Source organism: Phyllostomus discolor, chromosome 5, assembly GCF_004126475.2.
Source record: "Phyllostomus discolor isolate MPI-MPIP mPhyDis1 chromosome 5, mPhyDis1.pri.v3, whole genome shotgun sequence".
Classification (NCBI taxonomy): Eukaryota; Metazoa; Chordata; class Mammalia; order Chiroptera; family Phyllostomidae; genus Phyllostomus; species Phyllostomus discolor.
The window spans coordinates 134,122,565-134,141,683 of record NC_040907.2 but is presented as its reverse complement, the minus strand read 5'-3'; the positions used below and the strand labels follow the sequence as shown (position 1 = coordinate 134,141,683).

Genomic DNA, 19,119 nt, shown 5'->3' with positions numbered 1-19,119 from the left:
TCCTGCGTCCTACGATGGAGTCATCCTGAATTACTTGGGCAGACTTTTAGGGCTTTACCCGAGACGTTTCCAGTACTTAGAAGGCCCACCCCTCAACTTTTTCTCCCGTTTGTTCAAATGTTACTTTCTCTGTTTGAATTAATAATTTCCTCCTCTATGTTCTCATATTACCTTATAGCAGTTTACAGCCTAAATGCCAGAAGAGTATTCCAAGTAACCATTGTGTGTTCCCACTCCACACCTACAAAAGTTGTATCTGATTCATTTTTCTTTTTATGAAATACAGCATTGCACTTTAAAGACACTGACTAAAAGTGGACCCTAAGTGTAATAAACTGTAGCATGAATTTACAATAACCCTTAAAACTTCAAAAACAAAGATAATTGAATTAAATTTAAAAGTATAGAATCACAGCTGTGGACACTTGTGTTCTCTTAATATTGAATGCAAAGTGGATATAATGAATTGCTGCCTGTTTTTAAGATAATGTATATTAAATTTGTTAATTGGGCTCCCCAGAGAGAAAGATATATGTATACACAGAAAGATAGAATATATACAGTATTCTATCTAAGAACATTTTTCTGGGGTAGTCAGTTTTCACTTAAAATGTGAATTTGGGCTTTTGAATGTAAGCTTTTAAAGTTATTAGGTTTAGGAAGAGGTTTTCCAAACCCCTACCCTCACTGTGAATGCTCTGCCTATGTCACCTAGGCGCATAACATTGTTTCTGCCACTATAGGGCCAGATGACATATGCTACTCATTATGTAAAAAGGTAGTAAACACTTACATGGACGTGATATAGTAGTTCTATTCCTTATCCTAATCTGGGTCATCTAATACTTATTTTTAGAGGTCATGGCAATCAATCTTTGTTCTGGATCCCCTTAGGGTCAGAACAAAGAGAAATCCTGACTAGGGGACTCTTATTATCTCCAGTTCTATTTTACTCTTTTATTTTCTTCAATATTTAAGGATGATTTTTTTAAGTGCTGAAGTCTCTCTTAAATATAAGGTAAAGAGCAATTAAAGAGAAAGTTTTTGATTTAGTTAAAATATAATTTAGATCTCTTTTTCTTTCTGTATAGAATTTTGATTTTTTTTTGTTTTAAAGAACATTTGAAATACTGACGGGAAAATATTAAACCTTTTAAATGTAAAATTTTGTCTTTTATTTTTAAATAAGTAAAATTTAAATAAATACAAGAGATGAATTAAAAAGTGAGGTAAAAACAAACCGTTTTTAATATTACATATATATTCTTTACATCATTGAGACCATCTTTTAGCTTTCCATTTTCTTCTTAAGGTAATTATTAAAATATGTTCCTTCGGTGCAGCCCGAAAGTCATCCGTTTAGAAAAACATAAGTACGCATTACCTTCAAGTATTAAAAGTGAAAGTAATGGAATATGGGTGCAAATATGGTGTCACTTTTGTGATGAATATTTGTGTACACTAAAATATTTGTGCTAATACTGGGAGGTGAAAGAAACCAACTCAGAGCTAACAGTAGATCTCTGATGACTAGAAACAGTAGCACGACGCTCTCCCGGGAGGCAAGACAGCGCTTGCGCATAGACTCAGTTTGCGCCCGCCCTCCTGCTTTTTCGGAAGCCGCCGTTTTCTTTTAGTTTGGCGCTCTAGCCAGCGGGGAAGGCCAGCTCAAGCATGACTTGGCTCTGATTGGCTCCTTTGAAAGTCTACGCGTTATCTGATTGGTGGGTCCGGGGCCCTTTAGCGCGGTGAGTTTGAAACTGCTTGCACTTATCTTCCAAGCTGGCTCTGAGAAGTTGAGACGGGACGCAGACGTGGTAGCCGCAGCCACCGCTGCTTTCGCTGCGGGGTGATTAGCCGGGTAGAGTTACTGGGGTCAGGGTCGTATACGTGGGGCCGACAGGGGGCGGCTCGGTGGCCTTGGAGAGGGGGTATTGAGGGACCAGGTGGTATTGTCCGGCGGCTAAGTTGGGCAGCTGGGGTTTGCGTGGGGCCAGGTCGGGCCTCCGGATGCTAGGCCTGGCTTTCACTGGGAGCCCCCGGCCCCCCGCCGGGTGAGCGACGCCGGGCCAGGCTTTCGGGCGAGGCGAGAGGAAGCGCAGTGCTGGCGGGTTTACTCCGGGGAGGGACGGAGATGTCCTGGCGTCTGAGTTGCCGTCTGAGGTCGTGGTCTGCTGTTGTCCGGAAGAGGCCGCTCACCTGGCTAAGGAGGGTTTTTTGTCGCGGTTGAAGCTAAATCCGTGCTTTGTCTCGACCGCGCCGAGCGCTTGAGCCCAGTTCGGTCCCAGGCCCTTTGTCCTAGCTTTCGTGGGTGGAAAGCAAGACCGCTCTTGGGCCAGGTACCCACGCCGGCCCTTGAATCCAGGCGCCTCGAAAACCAATCCTGTGAACCAACTTGTGGGCCTTCTCGGACTTGCCTCTGTGCCCATGGCCTTGCACGCCCAGAGCTTTTTAAGAACACCTAGCCAAGGCATAGGGCGAGGGGGGGGACTAGGATTTTTTGTTTGTTTTTATTGTACGCTATGGTGGTTGCATGTATGGAATTAGCAAAAAGTAGCAAGTTAAGTAATGTCGAAAGATAGATAAATATGTGGGTTTTAATATCTTTTAATCGATTTTTGCTTCATACTATTGTGCACAACATAATTCCTCTAAAGACCTGGAAGTCTCTAGGTAGGAGGTTAAGCCACTGGTGCTTTACACGCTGCGTAGTACACAGCCCTAGGAGGCACTCACAAGGCCTAAAGCTTGTCCTCATTTAGAATTGTCACAACGGGAAAATGGAGGAAGGGTACTTAAACCCAACTTTGAAACTGAGTTGGTTTTTAGCTGTTTGTTCAAAGTGCACTCAACGATATTATTGTGCACTAGACATACTAAATCTGGATTTGAAGAAAAGCTGATTATCTTAATCTTATATTGCCATTTCCTAAAATTGAAAACTTTTAAGATTGGTACTCATGGCTGATGTAGTTCAGTTTTGTTCATTTAAAAAAGGTGATTTATTCTACTTATTTCTGGAGTGATTTTGAAGATGAATATGGGAAATCGAACTTAAGGGTCAGTTAACTCAGCGACCTTTATTTATATGCGATCTTATCAGTGATGAGTGTTAGAAAATCAATTGTGCTTTGGGTTTCTAAAGTTTCATTGGCAAATTTACTGAGACATACTTGTCAGCATTCCACCTTTTTTTTAACCACTCTTTGTTATTCAAGTATTTTTTAAAATTTGTTCTTGAGATTGTATAGAATTAGGATTTTATCTGTGAAATTGCATCTTTTCTTTTAGGCTGCTAAGTGATATTTCCTACTCCTTCAAAAAAAGACCTTTAAAGTCTTCATCCTGTTTGTGTGTGTGACTGCTAAAAACAGGAGGGAGATGAAAAGTCACTTGAGCAAGTTTAAACACTTATGATTTTAATAATATTTCTTTTAAAATTCATTTATTTTAGAGAAAGAGAGGGAGAGACAAAAACATCTTTTTTGTTCCACTTATTGATGCACTCGTCAGTTGATTCTTGTCTGTGTCCTGACCAGGGATCAAACTCCCAGCCTTGGTGTTACCAGGTGACCTCTAACCAACTGAGCTACCTTGCCAGGGCCCTTGACAGTTTTTCTGATGAGTTGGCAGTGTGACTGCATTTTGGCTCCCCACTTATCTTAAGATTATCTTCATAAAATCATAAAGCAGTAAAAACTCAGTCAAATAACATTGTTTGTTGAAATATCTGGGTGTTTGGCACACATTGTGCTCCTTAGAAGTGTTTCATAAGAAAGCATACTTCTGGTTTTGGCTTGGGACAGATAAGCTGATGTCTCAACTCAAGGGTTTATTTGGAAGAAGCTAAATCACTGGTATAAGATATATAAATATTTCTAATGTTTAAGGAGCTAAGAAATTGTGGGAAAATCTGATTGCATGAGTCCTTTCCCCTGTAAATATTCTTTTAATATAATAACTAATGTTTATGAAAAAGTAATACTGCACTAGTGGAAACAGCTTCACATATAGTATCTCATTAATAAGACTGACCTTTGAATTAGTGGCATATAGTGACATAATTTTTTCCTCTCATTTTAGCATCTACCAGAGCTATTGATTGACAATGGAAGACTATATCAAAATAGAGAAAATTGGAGAAGGTGAGTGCTTCTTAATATAAAAGTTTTAAATTATTTAATGATCCTATAATATCTGTGACATGAAGACATGTATTTTACTAAAATCCAACTTTTAATGTATCTTACACTACTAATGTGCATTAATACATATTCTTTGCATAATAACAAACATGAAAATAACAAAGAATGCTCACATTTCAAGAGAATTGAGATTATTCTGATGACTCCCTGACAACCTTCCTTCCTGATAATCTTATATTCTAATACTAACCAATTGAAACAATATTTGTATTTTGATAAGACTATTGATGTCCTGTATATGTGTTCGGAGCAGAATTATGTTAAGTTTCATGATATACTTTTAGTTGCCTACAATTATTTTTAAGATGGTAAATATTTTTTTACCTAAATTTTCAAATTAATAAAGTTAGTGGTGAAAATAAAAAAAGTGTCTTTTATTTTACAGAAAAAAACTAAATGGGTTTTTTGGTTAACTCAGTAATTAAGGGGTTCAAGACTTCCCTAAATTTTTCAACCGCAGTTTAAAAACCACTCCCTAGGAGATTACATATATCATGTGTATGAACTTGATTTAGCTAAATGATCCATCTTTTATTACTGCCATCTCCATCCCCAGATCAGTCTGTATTGACATTGTTGCTTATTGTATGCAGCCCAAGTATCAAAATCAGTGTTCTCATCAACTTCTGAAGGGGCGTGGGGCTTTTCTGCTATGTGGTAGTGTGAGTTTTATAAGACTTAATATGCATTTAATAAAATACTTTATCCCCATTCTTCTCTGGATGAGGATTATTGACCGTATTTGAGATGAGTAAAATAATGCTTACAGAATTTTCAGAAAGTGGCTCCTGTTAATATTTCCCGTTAAGATTTCCCAGATCTTTCTATTGTATTTTTGCCTACGTTATTGTCAGGCAGGATATTTGACTAGAGATAAATTTCATTTTGCAAAGGGTCCATTTTCTCTAATGTATGCTGGAAAATTACTGGTGATTTAAATGTATGGAAAACGTGTGATGACTACATGAATTTTATTTCTCAATTACAGGCGCAATAGGTTGTAGTTACCCTCAATTTCTTTTTGGAGGTGATGAGGTTATAATTATGAGTAAGATCCTTCTTAATCTGGATACAGCAGACATTTCTTTCATGTAATGCCTTATGGGATTCAATCATTTTTTTAAATCCTTTTAGTTTGTTAGAGGAGTGTCCCATTGCAGACATTTATTTTGTCTATTTCAGGCACATATGGAGTTGTGTATAAGGGTAAACATAAAACCACAGGTCAAGTGGTAGCCATGAAGAAAATCAGACTGGAAAGTGAAGAGGAAGGGGTTCCTAGTACTGCAATTCGGGAAATTTCTCTTTTAAAGGAACTTCGTCACCCAAATATAGTCAGGTATGGTACAAGATCTGGATTTAAACTGTTTGTCTGCATGCTATTTAAAATGTGTGTTTCAATGTGGAAATTTCTATATTTGCTTAGTTTTTGTGTACTTTACTGGGTGGAATGGAACTCCACTGTTTTTATTAATTGAGGAGGGTTGGGCATTAAAACATAGGCTGTTAAAAGCAGGAACAGAGTTAGAGGAGCTTGGTCATAGAGATTAGTATTTGGGGCTGAAAAATCAAGGTAAACTGACTGTGGGAGAAAAGGAAGACCTTTTCACTGAACTTTGTCGACTCTTTTCACTCAGAGCTCTGGTGCTTAAAGATCTCTTAATCAGTCCTAAGACAGCGAGTCAGGTCAGACAAACAAAGCATAGTTTTCTTAAGTATGTGGGTTGGTATTTTGGGGTGGGTTGTCTTTCTAGAGGTCCAAGGTAGGATTTAATTGAATTTGTGGGGGATCAGAGATAGCAACTTTTAAGGTTAGATACTACTTCAAAATGTATTTCTGTAATTTATCTCAGTAGAAAGACAGCTCTGAACAATAACCAGTCAGTCTAGAAATGTCTTGGGATATAAGTAGTTTGACAGTTAGCAACTCCTATACAACTTAATTATCAATTGCTGCCCTGAGAGTTCTTCTCAAATTCTTATTTAGTACTACTAGGGAGGGTTTTCATTAGGGAAGCTACCATTCTCTTCTTTCCCAAAATGGTATATATTTGTTGTTACAGAAAATATCTTAAAGCCACTGTGAAATTTAGGGAAGTTATTTTATGAGAGAAGTCAAAAATATATATTCTATATTTTTATATAATTATTTTATTTTTTTAGTCTTCAAGATGTGCTCATGCAGGATTCCAGGTTATATCTCATCTTTGAATACCTTTCCATGGATCTAAAGAAATACTTGGACTCTATCCCTCCTGGTCAATTCATGGATTCTTCACTTGTTAAGGTGAGAAACTTGCTTAATTTTATTAGTGCTTATTCACTGTGAATGTAAAGGGCCTACTCTATGTAAGTGCCTGTGTTTTGTAGGACTATGCTTGGAAAAAGTGTTAGAAAGTAGAACGAGGAATAAGAGAGTATTTCATTCTTCTTCCACAGTCAGATTAGATTGTTAACAGTTATCATTTTATTACTAAATAGTGCTTCTAATTATAAAGTGAAGAGTAGTCTCCAGGAAAACAAAACTAATAATTATGTATTGTATTGTTGGAAATTAAGATATTCTGGTCTTTATTTGGCTGTCAGACTAGTAAAACAAAGTAACAAAAGCCTGGGGCAAGGTGGAGGTGGTGGGTGGTTTTATTTTTTCTGGTTTTGAATATGTTTTGATTAATTAATTGTAGATATTATGTTCTGTTAGAAACTAAATGTATACATAATTGTTTAAAGAGTAGTGAAGTGTAGAGAGTAAAAATATCTGATCCTTATACCAGCTTGGGTAAACGACTCCTCCAGGTGTGTTATAAAACACCTCTGAACTACAAAATAGCTATTTTCGATCATTGTATCTATTTTAACATAATCATAGTATCTTCTTTGTTATTTCTTTTGGAATCTGACCAATGTTTCCCAAGAGGGAATAAATATGTGAAGATAAAAGATAGAAATGAAAATGACCAATTTTATTCAGGGTAGAAATAGATTGCTATCAGTGTGTAGACCAAAATTTAAGAAACTTTTGTATAGGAGACTAACTTGTGACTTAAAGAATGAGGGGCCAAGAATCAGTCAAAGAAGACAAAATGAGTTCAATGGCTATAGATGTGTCCATAAGTTGAGTATCTTTGTCTTCGGGGCACACACATGATGTTGCATATAAATGTGCTTTTCAACCTTCAAATACTTGTTCATCTTAAATGGCCTGACAGCCTTTTTGGTAGTTAAATTTCACTGCATTATAATTTCTTCCCTTTTCAAAAGAAACTCACCAAGATTATTTAGAAAATCATTATGTGCTATACAGTTAATTTTCTAACATGTTTCCTTCTTCCAGAGCTATTTGTACCAGATCCTACAAGGGATTGTGTTTTGTCACTCTAGAAGAGTTCTACACCGAGACTTAAAACCTCAGAATCTATTGATTGATGACAAAGGAACAATTAAACTGGCTGATTTTGGTCTTGCCAGAGCTTTTGGAATACCTATTAGAGTATATACACATGAGGTATGTAGAATTGTATGTTTTTGGTGGTTTTGAATATGTGTGATTGCTGGATTGTCTCCTATATTTGTTCTTTGAGTCAAGAAAGAAATGTCAAAAAAGGTTTCAACTCTGCCAATACCAGTTTATTGCCTCAGCTCCCAATTCACCCTTCTTTGTATACTATGTGAAAATGGAATTGGAACCTTTCTTTCTTTTTTCTGCTAGCTGGTGAGGTGTTATGCTTTGTCAGCAGGCTGTGCTGGGAAAGCACTGCAGAGGGGAAGGATTTTCCTTGCTGTAGTATAGAGTTCTCATTATTTCTTACCAGTCAGTTTCTCATTCCAATCCCCTGTTAATAGTTAATAATCCTTTATGTTAAACTTTCCCTATTCATTCACTGGGTGGCTTCTGTCTGTCTCCTGATTAGGTCCTCTGATACACAATCAAATTGATTGAAAGACAGGTTTGGTTGCTTAAGGGGTACTGTTTAACATACATTTAGGAGTTACATGTTTCATCAATGTTATATTGTTGGTTTGGCATTTCATTTGTTATTTCTGGAGGGAAAGGGGATGTTGGATTGTATAGTATAGGATATAGTCATGTGTTGCTTAATGTCTGCGATCTGTTCGGAGAAGTGCATCTGAAGGCCGTTTTAGCACTGAGCAAACATCATAGAATACACTTACACACAAATGTAGGACCTACTATGTATTAGGCAGTATGGTATAACCTACTGCTCCTAGGCTACACACCTGTACAGTATGTTACTGGACTGAATACTATAGTCAGTTGCAACACAGTGGTATGTGTCTAAACATGGAAAAGGTACAGCAAAAATACACTACAAGAATTTAAAAATGGTTCACCTGTACAGGGCACTTATGGAGCTGGCAGGATTGAAAATTGCTCCTGGTGAGTCAGTGAGTGAGCGGCGACTGAATCTGAAGGCCTTGGAGGTTACTGTGAACTACCTAAGGCTTTATAAACACTACACACTTAGCCTACACTGAATACTTTTTTAAAAGTAGTGTTGTGCTATGACATGAGAATGGTGATGACTTTACTAGACAAGAAGAATGTTTTAGCCCGTTGTAATCTTACAGAACCACTGTCATGTATGTCTTTCATCCTTGACTGAAGCATTTTTATGCGGCACATGTTTATATTGGGAAAGTGTCTTCTGTGGAGCTGTCTACCCTTGAGCCCAAAGACTTCCTCCAGATCAAAAAACCACAGTGCTCATCTGGTTAGATGTGTTGGCTTCTTTGTGTCATCACTTCTTATCATTTTCCCATGGCTGATGCCATTGACCTCATCAACTTTAAGTTAGAGGTAATATTATTGCCATTGTGATAAATTATGTGCTAAAGCTTTAGACCGCTAATGAACTATTATGGCTTCATGTTTTTAGCATGTGAGTAGTACATGACTTTGTTCAGTGTCACCCCAAATGCTTTACTCATTGTCAAATGACCTTTTTTTTTTTTTTAAACGTTAAAGCTGTCTGAACTTTTTTGATCCACACTTTAATGATTTGAAAAGCAAGAAAAGACTTGGTGTGCTTTTATCTGTTGTTTTTTTTTTTCCCCCTTTCACCTTGATGAATAGAATATAAAAATGAAATATCTTTCATTTAGTATTTTCTATATGGCTAATTCATTTAAACATTGTTATCAGGGGCCTTGTAAAGGCAGTTGTAATGAAATATAAATGTGTATATTTAGGTAATTTAATGCGTCATAGTTATTCAATGTGAAAATTTGCTTTGTAATAGGTAGTAACACTTTGGTATAGATCTCCAGAAGTATTGCTCGGGTCAGCTCGCTATTCGACTCCAGTTGATATTTGGAGTATAGGCACAATATTTGCTGAATTAGCAACTAAGAAACCACTTTTCCATGGAGATTCAGAAATTGATCAGCTCTTCAGAATTTTCAGGTATTTTTGGTTTTTACTTAAGCTGTTAAGAACTTTAAAGGCAACATGAATATGAGATTATAGTTATGCTTTAATAACTTTTCATTTTGCTGTGGCTTTTAGAGCTTTGGGTACCCCCAACAATGAAGTGTGGCCAGATGTGGAATCTTTACAGGACTATAAGAATACATTTCCCAAGTGGAAACCAGGAAGCCTAGCATCCCATGTCAAAAACTTGGATGAAAATGGCTTGGATTTGCTCTCGGTGAGGAGTGCCCTTTATACTGACTGTCACTGATAATTCTGAATGTTCTCAATCCTTTCTTTTAAATGGGACATAGGAAGAAAACTAACATTTAGTGAGTTAGGCAAATATGTCTGTTTTGTTTATTGTATTACTAGCTCCATTTCAGATACCAAGATAACTGGGTGGTTTTGAGAAGAGAATTAGCATTAGTTCTTTTCATTATTTTTATCTGATAGATAGCTACAGATATTCTGTGCAGGCAAGGATAGATAGCTACAGATACTCTGTTGCATATTCTGTGCAACAAAAGTGTTAATACACCTTTGTTGTTCAGATTGCTGACTTGTAGTAGCCTTCCTAGTTAAAGGTGTTTCCCTTATTGCTTGATATTTTTAGTGTTAAAGCTTTCTACTGCATGAACTCCCATTTCTTACTTTGTACCTTGTTTCTACATCAGAAACATTAGGTGAAGGACTGATACAGCTCTTGAGAATGTTTCCCGTCTCTTACATTGCCATTCCCAACTAACAGTTGTTTTCTTTAGAAACAAGACAAAAATGCTGTTAGGATGGAAAAAAAAAACAAAACCTTGTCCTAGGCCTGCTTCAGGGAGTTTATTTTAGAATGGTATTTAAATATTGAGCTTTTAGAAGGAAGTAATTTTTAATAAATCTCAGGTAACATTCTAGAAAAAATGTTTTGGCAGGTTACTAACATAGTGAAAAATAATCTATTGCTATATCAACATATACATGTTCTAATTGGTCTTTGGGCACCTTTCACACTTTAGACATCATAGTGTCACCACATTCAGCTCAGATTTCCCAGTTGTTTTCAGTGAAGCCCAAAGTCCTTTACCTGCTGTTTAATATTTTGTATCTCGATATTGTTGATTTGACATAAAAAGACCTTCCATATTTTGGGCCCAATCTATCTTTTTAACTTCTGTAATTCTTGAATACAAAGAATTCCACTTTAGTTGACAAAACAAAAATCAAATACTATAAAATCAGAGGTCCTTAGCTTAGGCCCTATTGACTTGGACTGCATCCTTCTTTGTTGCTAGGGGGCGGTCCCGCACCTTGTTTTTAAAGTTGAGCTTTATTACTCCTTAGCTCTATGAACGTGGGCAAATTACTTAACTTTGAGCTTCCATGTCTTAATTTGTAAAATGGAACTAATATTGTACCTTTTGTTGTAAGGATTAAGTAACATGATATTTTCAAAGCACTTGACACAGCGCTAGATACATAATAAGAGCTCAAATGGCAGCTAGATAGTAAAAGTATATCTTGTCTACATGCTGGTTTGATTTTAAGATAAATATTTCTTTAAGATAAACTTTAAGGTCAATATTAAATTTGATCATCTTTTTCTGGTAATAGATAAATTAGTACTGGATTGTCTGATTCATTTAGTTACTCGTAACTGTTTATAACACATTGTACTCTGATTTTGTTTTTACTTGAAACTTGATGGAAGCTACATCAGAAATCACTAGCTTATCACCACCATTTCAAAATGCTATAAATAACTCTGATGGCAATTTAATTCTCAAAGTAAAATAATTAACTAGATATCTTTCTTAATGGGTTTAAAGCTATTTCTGAATGCTTGTATCTTAAATCACAATTTATAGCAAAAAGAGGCTATTCTAGAGGAAGAGGGTGAAGTAGAGAGGATGAGACATGTTGGTGGTTTGCTATTGAACTAATGGAAATAATCATTTAGCAGATTTTCATTACAATTAGCTTATGGCTTATTAGTAGGGAAGTTCAGGCTTTGTGGAGTTTTTTTTAATTGTTCATTCCTTAAATAAATAAAAACCTTTTTTCTTTTTATCTTTCCCCTCCAGAAAATGTTAGTCTACGACCCTGCCAAACGAATTTCTGGCAAAATGGCACTGAATCATCCATATTTTAATGATTTGGATAATCAGATTAAGAAGATGTAGTTTTCTGGAAGTTTCCACATGTTGTATCAAGAACAGATAGCTATATTTTACTGTCAACTCTATTTTTGTCTTCTGTATTTTTGTTTTCTTTGCTGTAAAACTTAAGCTGTACTTCATCTCCTAACTTCAAAAGTTGTAACTTAAAAATGTAAATATTGTTCTATATGAATTTAAATATATTCTGTATATGTGTGTAGATCTCACTGTAACAACTATTTGTTACTATAATAAAGCTATAACCTCTAATATTGATGTCAGAAATTGGGAAAATTTTGAGTTAGCTTAAATCATAATCGAACGTTAAACAGCCCAGTTTTCTTGTAGTTGGAATTTAGGACAGTGTGCTCCTTAAGTTCAGAGTTCATAATGCTTTGAAGTATTTGTATGCTCTGGATGTTTAAGTTTCCCTGTCAGTTTCTTGCCATGGGTTAATGTGGCAGGTACCGGCCAGCAGTATCATTCTCTGCTGCAGGTGCTCGTTGAAACACAAGAAAAACATACACAGAGACAACCAGGTCCTGTGGGGAAGTAGGGACAGAACAGCCACTCTCTCTAGTGGAGAGTGCCCCGCATCCATTCCCAAACAGATTTTTATTGAGAATACTGACTTAGTTTGTGGATTCAGTCTGGCAGAAAAGATCAAAAGAAATAGGTGATCTACAAAGGTACAGACAGAACCCCGGCTGTGATTCTGGGCAGAGTTTGGGGTTTTATCACTACAGGACCTAAAAGGCCAGTCTCGTTTCCTGCTTGTGCCTTCATATTCTAATTTAATAACATCCTCCAGCAAACATCTCACAGGATCTTGCATATTCTATGTCCCTGGCCTGATTACCCCAAGTGTCTACTGACTCTGGCTTGGACTGCACTGCCCCTGTTATTTCCGCAGGCCTGAGTCAATAGAGGAGACAAAGGCAGCCAGGAGACTTGGATTACTTCTAAGAACAAGGACTCAGGCTTTGACAAAGCCGAGGGGGCAGGGGTTGATGTCCATCACCCCTTCATTTCCACAGCCTCAAGTCTCTTCCCAGAAACCTCCATGTGATCATGCCTGTCTTAGGCGTTTCCCTCTGGGAAATCTTACCTGTCATTGGCTAACTGATCAAGCTCAGGAGGTCAGGCACAGAACAGGCAGCGTTCATGCCAGGGAAATATGTTTTGTCTCCTTAGTGGCTCCTGGTCCGGAGGTCTCTCAGCCTAAGTCACTGGGGTTACAGCTTCTTGAGACTAGGCAGGGTGGTCCCCAACAGATTAATTTCTACTGGCATTTCAATTTGTGATTTAAATATTTAAGCATTCAGAGTGAGAAAACTTCCCAGATTTGAGAAATAATGCTGAATTTATACAGGCTTTTACTAACTTATAAGAATAGCCTTAGAGTATGCCAAAATTTGCTAAGTTTTATTGTTAAAGATCAAAGGCTGCCCATACCAGGGAAGAACAGTTTAGAGAATTTGTGAACTATCCTACTTTTAGGTAGGTTATGAAAGATACTTATCTAAGTGAATTCTTATGCCTTGATCAAAGGTAATAGCTATGCAAAGGAGTGGTTATTGTGATTTTCATTTCTGACTTAAACACTATGTCAAAGTTTGCAAATAAAGTTATTAGCAGCCTTCTTAGAGGGTTCAAGTATTTGTACAAGTATTTAGCAAAAATTGCTAACTTTGGGAATTAATAATGCTCATGGTGATTCTTATTAGCAGCCTAATTTAAGTGAATTGTTATAGCCAAGATAAATGTCTAAAGATTTTATCATTTTTGTTGTGCATCTTTCCTTTACCTCATATCCTCTATTTCTCCTGTTTACCTATGGTGAGAACAGGCATTCCTGTGTGATTGATCCTGTCACCAAATTGATTGGGTTATCTTTACATCAGCTTGTGATTTTTGTACTCTGCAGGAGAAAGTGGACATACGGGTCACTGTGTTTGGCATTGGAATTTAGGAGAGGTTTGGTGGCTTTGTTCTAAATCCCTTGGTGGAAGTTAGCTTGCAGGAAGAGAATGCAGAGCCTTGGATATGGAAGTCACTTAGGGTCATTGTGGAGAGTTAATTTATGGTGGGGATTTGGTAAATGAAAAGGTCACACAAAAGATTTGAGATGGGGAAATGGCACATCTAAAGGCGTGTGTTTTCTTAAACTACAAAATGAAATAAAATGATTTTTCATGTCAGATTGCAACACCTCAGTGATAGCATTAATCAACCCTCACCCTGCCCCCCACCATCTGTTGAATAGAAACAGCAAATCTGATAGTTTGTTTCAGTAATACATAAATGCATGGTGTTATAAGTGCTTGGGGCTTTACGGACTTGGTAGAAGCAGCATGGAACAATAATTTATCTACTTAGAACCTACTTGGTGGACCAGGGCAATGAGATGGGAGAATAGTATCTAGCTATAATGAGTGACCTTTTTCTGTACATATTTTTGTAATCCTACATAAAGTATTTGTCAGCTTCAGTGACTAGGTGAAAAGTTACTGAACTGGATCCTCATCTCATGCATATTTTTTAATTGGCTTGTGCTGTGGTGCTTCTGATTAATTGTAAAGTGGAGCTTGTCTCGGGGCCAGTAGTTCTGAAATCTGTTAACACACTGGAAACACCTAGAACTAACTGGTTCTACCCTGAACAAGTCTAAGATTCAAAATTAGGAAATGTAGTCTGGGAAATTTATTTTTTTTTCAAGTTCCCAAGCTGATTCAGATGTAGCCCAGTGATCACTATTTTTTTGATGAGTTTAACAACTTGGACTTGCATGTAGTTTTAGCTGTCTTAAAACTTCATGGCATGGTGCAATGTCTTTAACTTGTTCTATTTGTTTCAGTCTGTTTTTTCGGAGGGGAAAGGGCTGTATATTTCATCACCAATGTAAGACTTTGATATGCTTGAGCATGCACTGAAAATTGCTCTAGCTTGAGATTTCCCTAGATTCTAGAGGAGGGTTTTTATATCTATTTAAGTTTAAATATACAAGCAGTAATGGTGAGAGAAGTTCAAGTGCTTGAGACTTGAGTGCTCTATTGAATGGAACAAACTTATATTAGTTTCTCTAGCAAACTAATTTAAAGGAATCTGAGTTTCCATAGAACCATAGACTCATTTTTGCATTGAGAACAGCAAATTAGTGATTGTGGAGTGAAGAGTGTAGTTTGTTTTAAATTGGTTTATGACAAGATAGATAGAGTATTGAATGACTAAAGAGAAAGTGAAGGAAGGGATAAAGCAGGAAAGATCCTGATGAGGGAGAATTCTTTCTCACTTAAAAATAGCATTTCGTGGATGAAAGAAGATGAAAGGGTTAGCCAAAGAACATAGATTCTGACCCATGGATGGACAAGGATAAGGGTATTGCCTGAGGGAGGTCAGGTGGGGGCTGGGTGGAGGTGGGCAAAAGGAGAAAAAGCAGACACAACTGTAATAGCGTAAAGTACCATAAAAATAGCACTTAGGGGATGGTAAAGATGGGATAGTAACATTGACAGACATTTTCAGTTTGTAAATATTAATTTTCTAGGACTAAAAGCTTGAGAAGAAATGTACTGAGAGTCATACACTTGATTGTGGAGGAAAAAAGGTAGAATGATTGCATTCCTTTAGAATGCTGAAGGTCTGGTTTTCAAACTTGTGAAAACAGGCTTCTGGCCCACTTACAGAGTCTGATTCAGTAGGTCCTGTGTGGCCGTGAACACGCTAACAAGTTTCCTCCCATGTGGTGATGCTGATGGTCCAGGGGCCACACTGAGAATCTCTGCCCAGATAGTTTTCAGAAGTCTAGAGCTTGTCAGGTTTGCAGAGGAAGTACCCAAAGTGCAGGAGAAATTGACCTTAAGTCAAGCCTACACTTGGAGGTTGAACTGGAATTTGAACCTAAACCTTACACCGTCCGTGCTGAGAATGGTATAATGTACAGATTCCAGGCTTTAGAACTGAAGAGATTCCAGCTTGGTTCTCAGTGATGCCATCTCTGTCTATAGCCTGGAGTCAGCCAAGAGTCACTTGGTGGCTCTTGAGTCCATTTCCTCAGTTGTGTAATGGAGACAATAAATAGGGTTTATTATTTATATAAATAGGATTAGTGTTAGGGATGGAGATAAGGTTGCTAGGCATTCTGCATATATAAGACATAACCTATCAGGATGCCCTAAGTGTGTTTTTTTCAAATTGAAACTTTATAAAAATTGGGCAGTTAGAGCTACTTTTTTGCCATTTCATTGGAACTTAGCATTAAATAGCAACACTAGTTGAAAGTATAAGTAAAGTGCACATGGCATGCGGTCATTTTCTCTTTTGAACTCTCATCTCTTCTTTCTCATTACCTCTTAAAGCTCTTCTTTTATTTTCTCCCTTACTAAATTATAAGTCCAGTAAGGGCTGGGGCCATGTGTTTTTGTTTGTTTTAAATTTTATTTTTATATTTCAATTACAGTTTACATTCATTATTATTTTGTATTAGTTTCAGATATATAGCATAATGGTTAGATAGTCATATACTGTACGAAGTAGTCCCCTCAATATTTCAAGTACCCACCTGCACCATACATATTAATTATGATGTTATTGACTATGTTCCCTATGTTGTACTTTACATCACTGGGACTATTTTGTGACTACAGTGATCCCTCACCTATTGCGGGAGTTACGTTCCAGAGACCCCCGCAATAGGTGAAAATCCACAAAGTAGTGGCTTTATATTTATTTTATTATTTGTATATATATTAAGGCTTTATAAACCCTTCCCACACTCCTATAAACCTTTCCCACTCTCTTATTAACCTTTCCCACACACTTATAAACACTTCATATGCTCTTAAACACTTTCTACACTCTTAAACCTTTGTAATTTTAACAACATATAAAATTCTATATGGGTACTCACCAGTGAAGTATACAGTTGTCCCTCGCTATATCGCGGCTCACTTATTGTGGCTTCACCTTATTGTGGGCTTAAAAAAAACCATAATACAGTGAAGCCGCAATAAGTGAACCTCGATATAGGGAGGGACAACAGTATGACCAATTTGCATTTTTTTTTTTTTTTTTTTTTTTTTTTTTTTTTTTTTGCCCTTGGACCAAATACCAAACATTTTATTCCAGTTCCTGCTAAGCAGGATGACCTGAAGAAAAACATCCCACATTCCTGACCCAGACATCAATCCTCTGAAGAGGGGGTAGAGGAAGAAAATTTAACTAAAATGATGGTTTTTAATGGGAACCAGAGATATGGTAACAATTACATAGTCCGACACAAAAAACCGTGGGTGATCAGGAGCTGGAAGGTTACAAAATAATGAGGGTAACACTGGGCATAGAAGAAAAGCTGTTCCAGAACCTCAGCTGGCAGGCTAATATGGCCTCTCCCTGCGATCCTGTCTGTGGTCACCCCTGGAGTCCATCTTTCCAGGGCCAAAGCCACCTCTGTCCCCACCACCCCGGCCCCCTCGGAAGCCCCCACGGTCCCCGCCTCGGCCTCGGTAGCCACCCCGATCATAGCCTCCTCTGCCACCGCGACGATCATCTCCATAGCTACCCCCCATATGAGAGCCTCCTGGTCCCCCTCCTGGGCCATCTGGTTTAGGGGCCTTACACTGGTTGCATTCATTCCTCCAAGAGAAGTTCATGTTCTCACATGTAGGATTAGGACACTTCCAGTCCCCAGCTCGCTGCTGTCCTCCACCGCCACCACCTCCACTGGGGAATCCTCCCCGGCCACCACCACCACTGCCACCACCTCCATAGCCTCCACGGCCCATGGGTCCTCCTCGTCCTCGGCCTCCACGACCATTGCCACCACCTCGATTGAAATCTGCTCACCGAGTAGCAAATGAGACCTTAATAGGATTCCCAGAGAATTCTTTACCATCAAACCAGTCAATAGCTGCTTTAGCGGAAGGTGGGTCATCAAATGATACTGTTGCCTCTCCCTTCAGCTTGCCCGTTTCCCTGTCTGTGTACAGATTAATCATGGGCTGTCCTGTTTTCTTATTTGTCTTAATAATACCAATCTGCTTGAAGTAATCAGCCACAGACTCAATTGTAACATTCTCGCCCAGGCCTTGCACGAAGATGGTGTTGTTGTCTGAATTATCCTGTTCAGAGTCATGACGTGATCCTTGGTCCCGAGGGCCACCAAATTTATTGAAGCCACCACGGTCACTTCCGCCCATGCCGCCTCTGCCTCCACGGCCACCTCCACGACCTCTGGGTTCATAGCCACCACTGCTGCGGTTGTAACCACCGCCACCGCCCCGGCCTCGTCCCCCACGGTCCTGCTGGCCTCCCCCGTAGCCACCGCCACCACCACCACTCTGGTCCTGATTGCCATAACCGCCACTACTGCCACCACTCATGGAGGACTGATCTTGACCATAGCTACCTCCACCACCCCCTCCACCACCTCCAGTGCTACTGTTGTACTGGTTCTGCTGTCCATAGCCCTGAGGAGGATTATAGGAGCTTTGCTGCTGTCCATAGCTAGGCTGCTGTCCACCATAGCCAGACTGCTGACCATAGCCCCCACTCTGGGGCTGCCCATAGTTGCTGCTCTGAGAACTGCTACCGTAACTTCCAGAGCTGCTGCTAGGAGCTGGCTGCTGGCCATAGCCAGGGTAGGACTGCTGCCCATAAGATGACTGAGAACTCTGGCTACCACCATAGCCACCAGCTGAGCCATATCCCTGGGGAGCTGACTGAGTGCCATAGCTGTTCTGCGTCTGTCCATAAGAACCATAGGTGCTCTGGCCATAGCCTGAAGTGTCCCCTGACTGGCTGTAGCCACCATAACCTTGCTGTCCATAGGGCTGACTGCTCTGCTGGGAATAACCCTGCCCAGGCTGGGTGGGGTAGGCCCCATAGCTTTGGGTTGCTTGTTGAGTATAGTCGTTTGAGGCCATGCCGGCGCACGCGCACACTGGCCGACACGCGATAAAACTCAAACACCGGAGCGCTCCGACGCCTCGAGCACTAAGCCCAATTTGCAGTTCTTAATCACTATCTTTTTCATTTAGCCTCTCAAACCCCTCCCCTCTAGCAACCATCAATCTGTTCTCTATATGTTTGAGTCTGTTTCTGTTTTGTTTATTTTGCTCTTTAGATTTCACATATAAGTGAAATTAGGATATTTGTCTTTCTCTGTCTGACTTGTTTCACTTTGCATAATACCCTCCAGGTTCATCCATGCTGGACCTAGAGTTTATTCTTTTTATGTCTGGGTAATATTCCATTGCATATATGTACCGCAACTTGTTACCGCTCATCTATTGATCATCACTTGGATAGTTTCATATCTTGGCTATTGCAAATA

At 38.6% G+C, this 19,119-nt stretch overlaps 2 protein-coding genes across 4 annotated transcripts; one reads left to right on the top strand and one right to left on the bottom strand.

Annotated features, from left to right (window-relative positions):
* Positions 1-1,744: 1,744 nt before the first annotated feature.
* Positions 1,745-13,432, top strand: CDK1 (cyclin dependent kinase 1). 3 transcript variants are annotated; one of them, XM_028513727.2, is made up of 9 exons: positions 1,745-1,861; positions 4,084-4,145; positions 5,388-5,544; positions 6,369-6,492; positions 7,540-7,710; positions 9,467-9,630; positions 9,733-9,874; positions 11,712-12,237; positions 13,061-13,432. In XM_028513727.2, the coding sequence occupies exons 2-8, from the start codon at positions 4,109-4,111 to the stop codon at positions 11,808-11,810; spliced, it is 894 nt and encodes a 297-aa protein (XP_028369528.1). In that variant the 5' UTR covers positions 1,745-1,861; positions 4,084-4,108; the 3' UTR covers positions 11,811-12,237; positions 13,061-13,432. The 3 variants fall into 3 exon arrangements, with proteins under 3 accessions (XP_028369528.1, XP_035882815.1, XP_035882816.1); XM_036026922.1 differs by having other exon boundaries at positions 1,796-1,849; XM_036026923.1 differs by lacking the exon at positions 1,745-1,861 and adding an exon at positions 2,211-2,339.
* A 3,569-nt stretch (positions 13,433-17,001) lies between these two features.
* On the bottom strand, positions 17,002-18,796 carry LOC114496464 (RNA-binding protein FUS-like). Its single transcript, XM_036026921.1, has one exon. The coding sequence runs from the start codon at positions 18,707-18,709 to the stop codon at positions 17,627-17,629; it is 1,083 nt and encodes a 360-aa protein (XP_035882814.1). The 5' UTR covers positions 18,710-18,796; the 3' UTR covers positions 17,002-17,626.
* Positions 18,797-19,119: the final 323 nt, after the last annotated feature.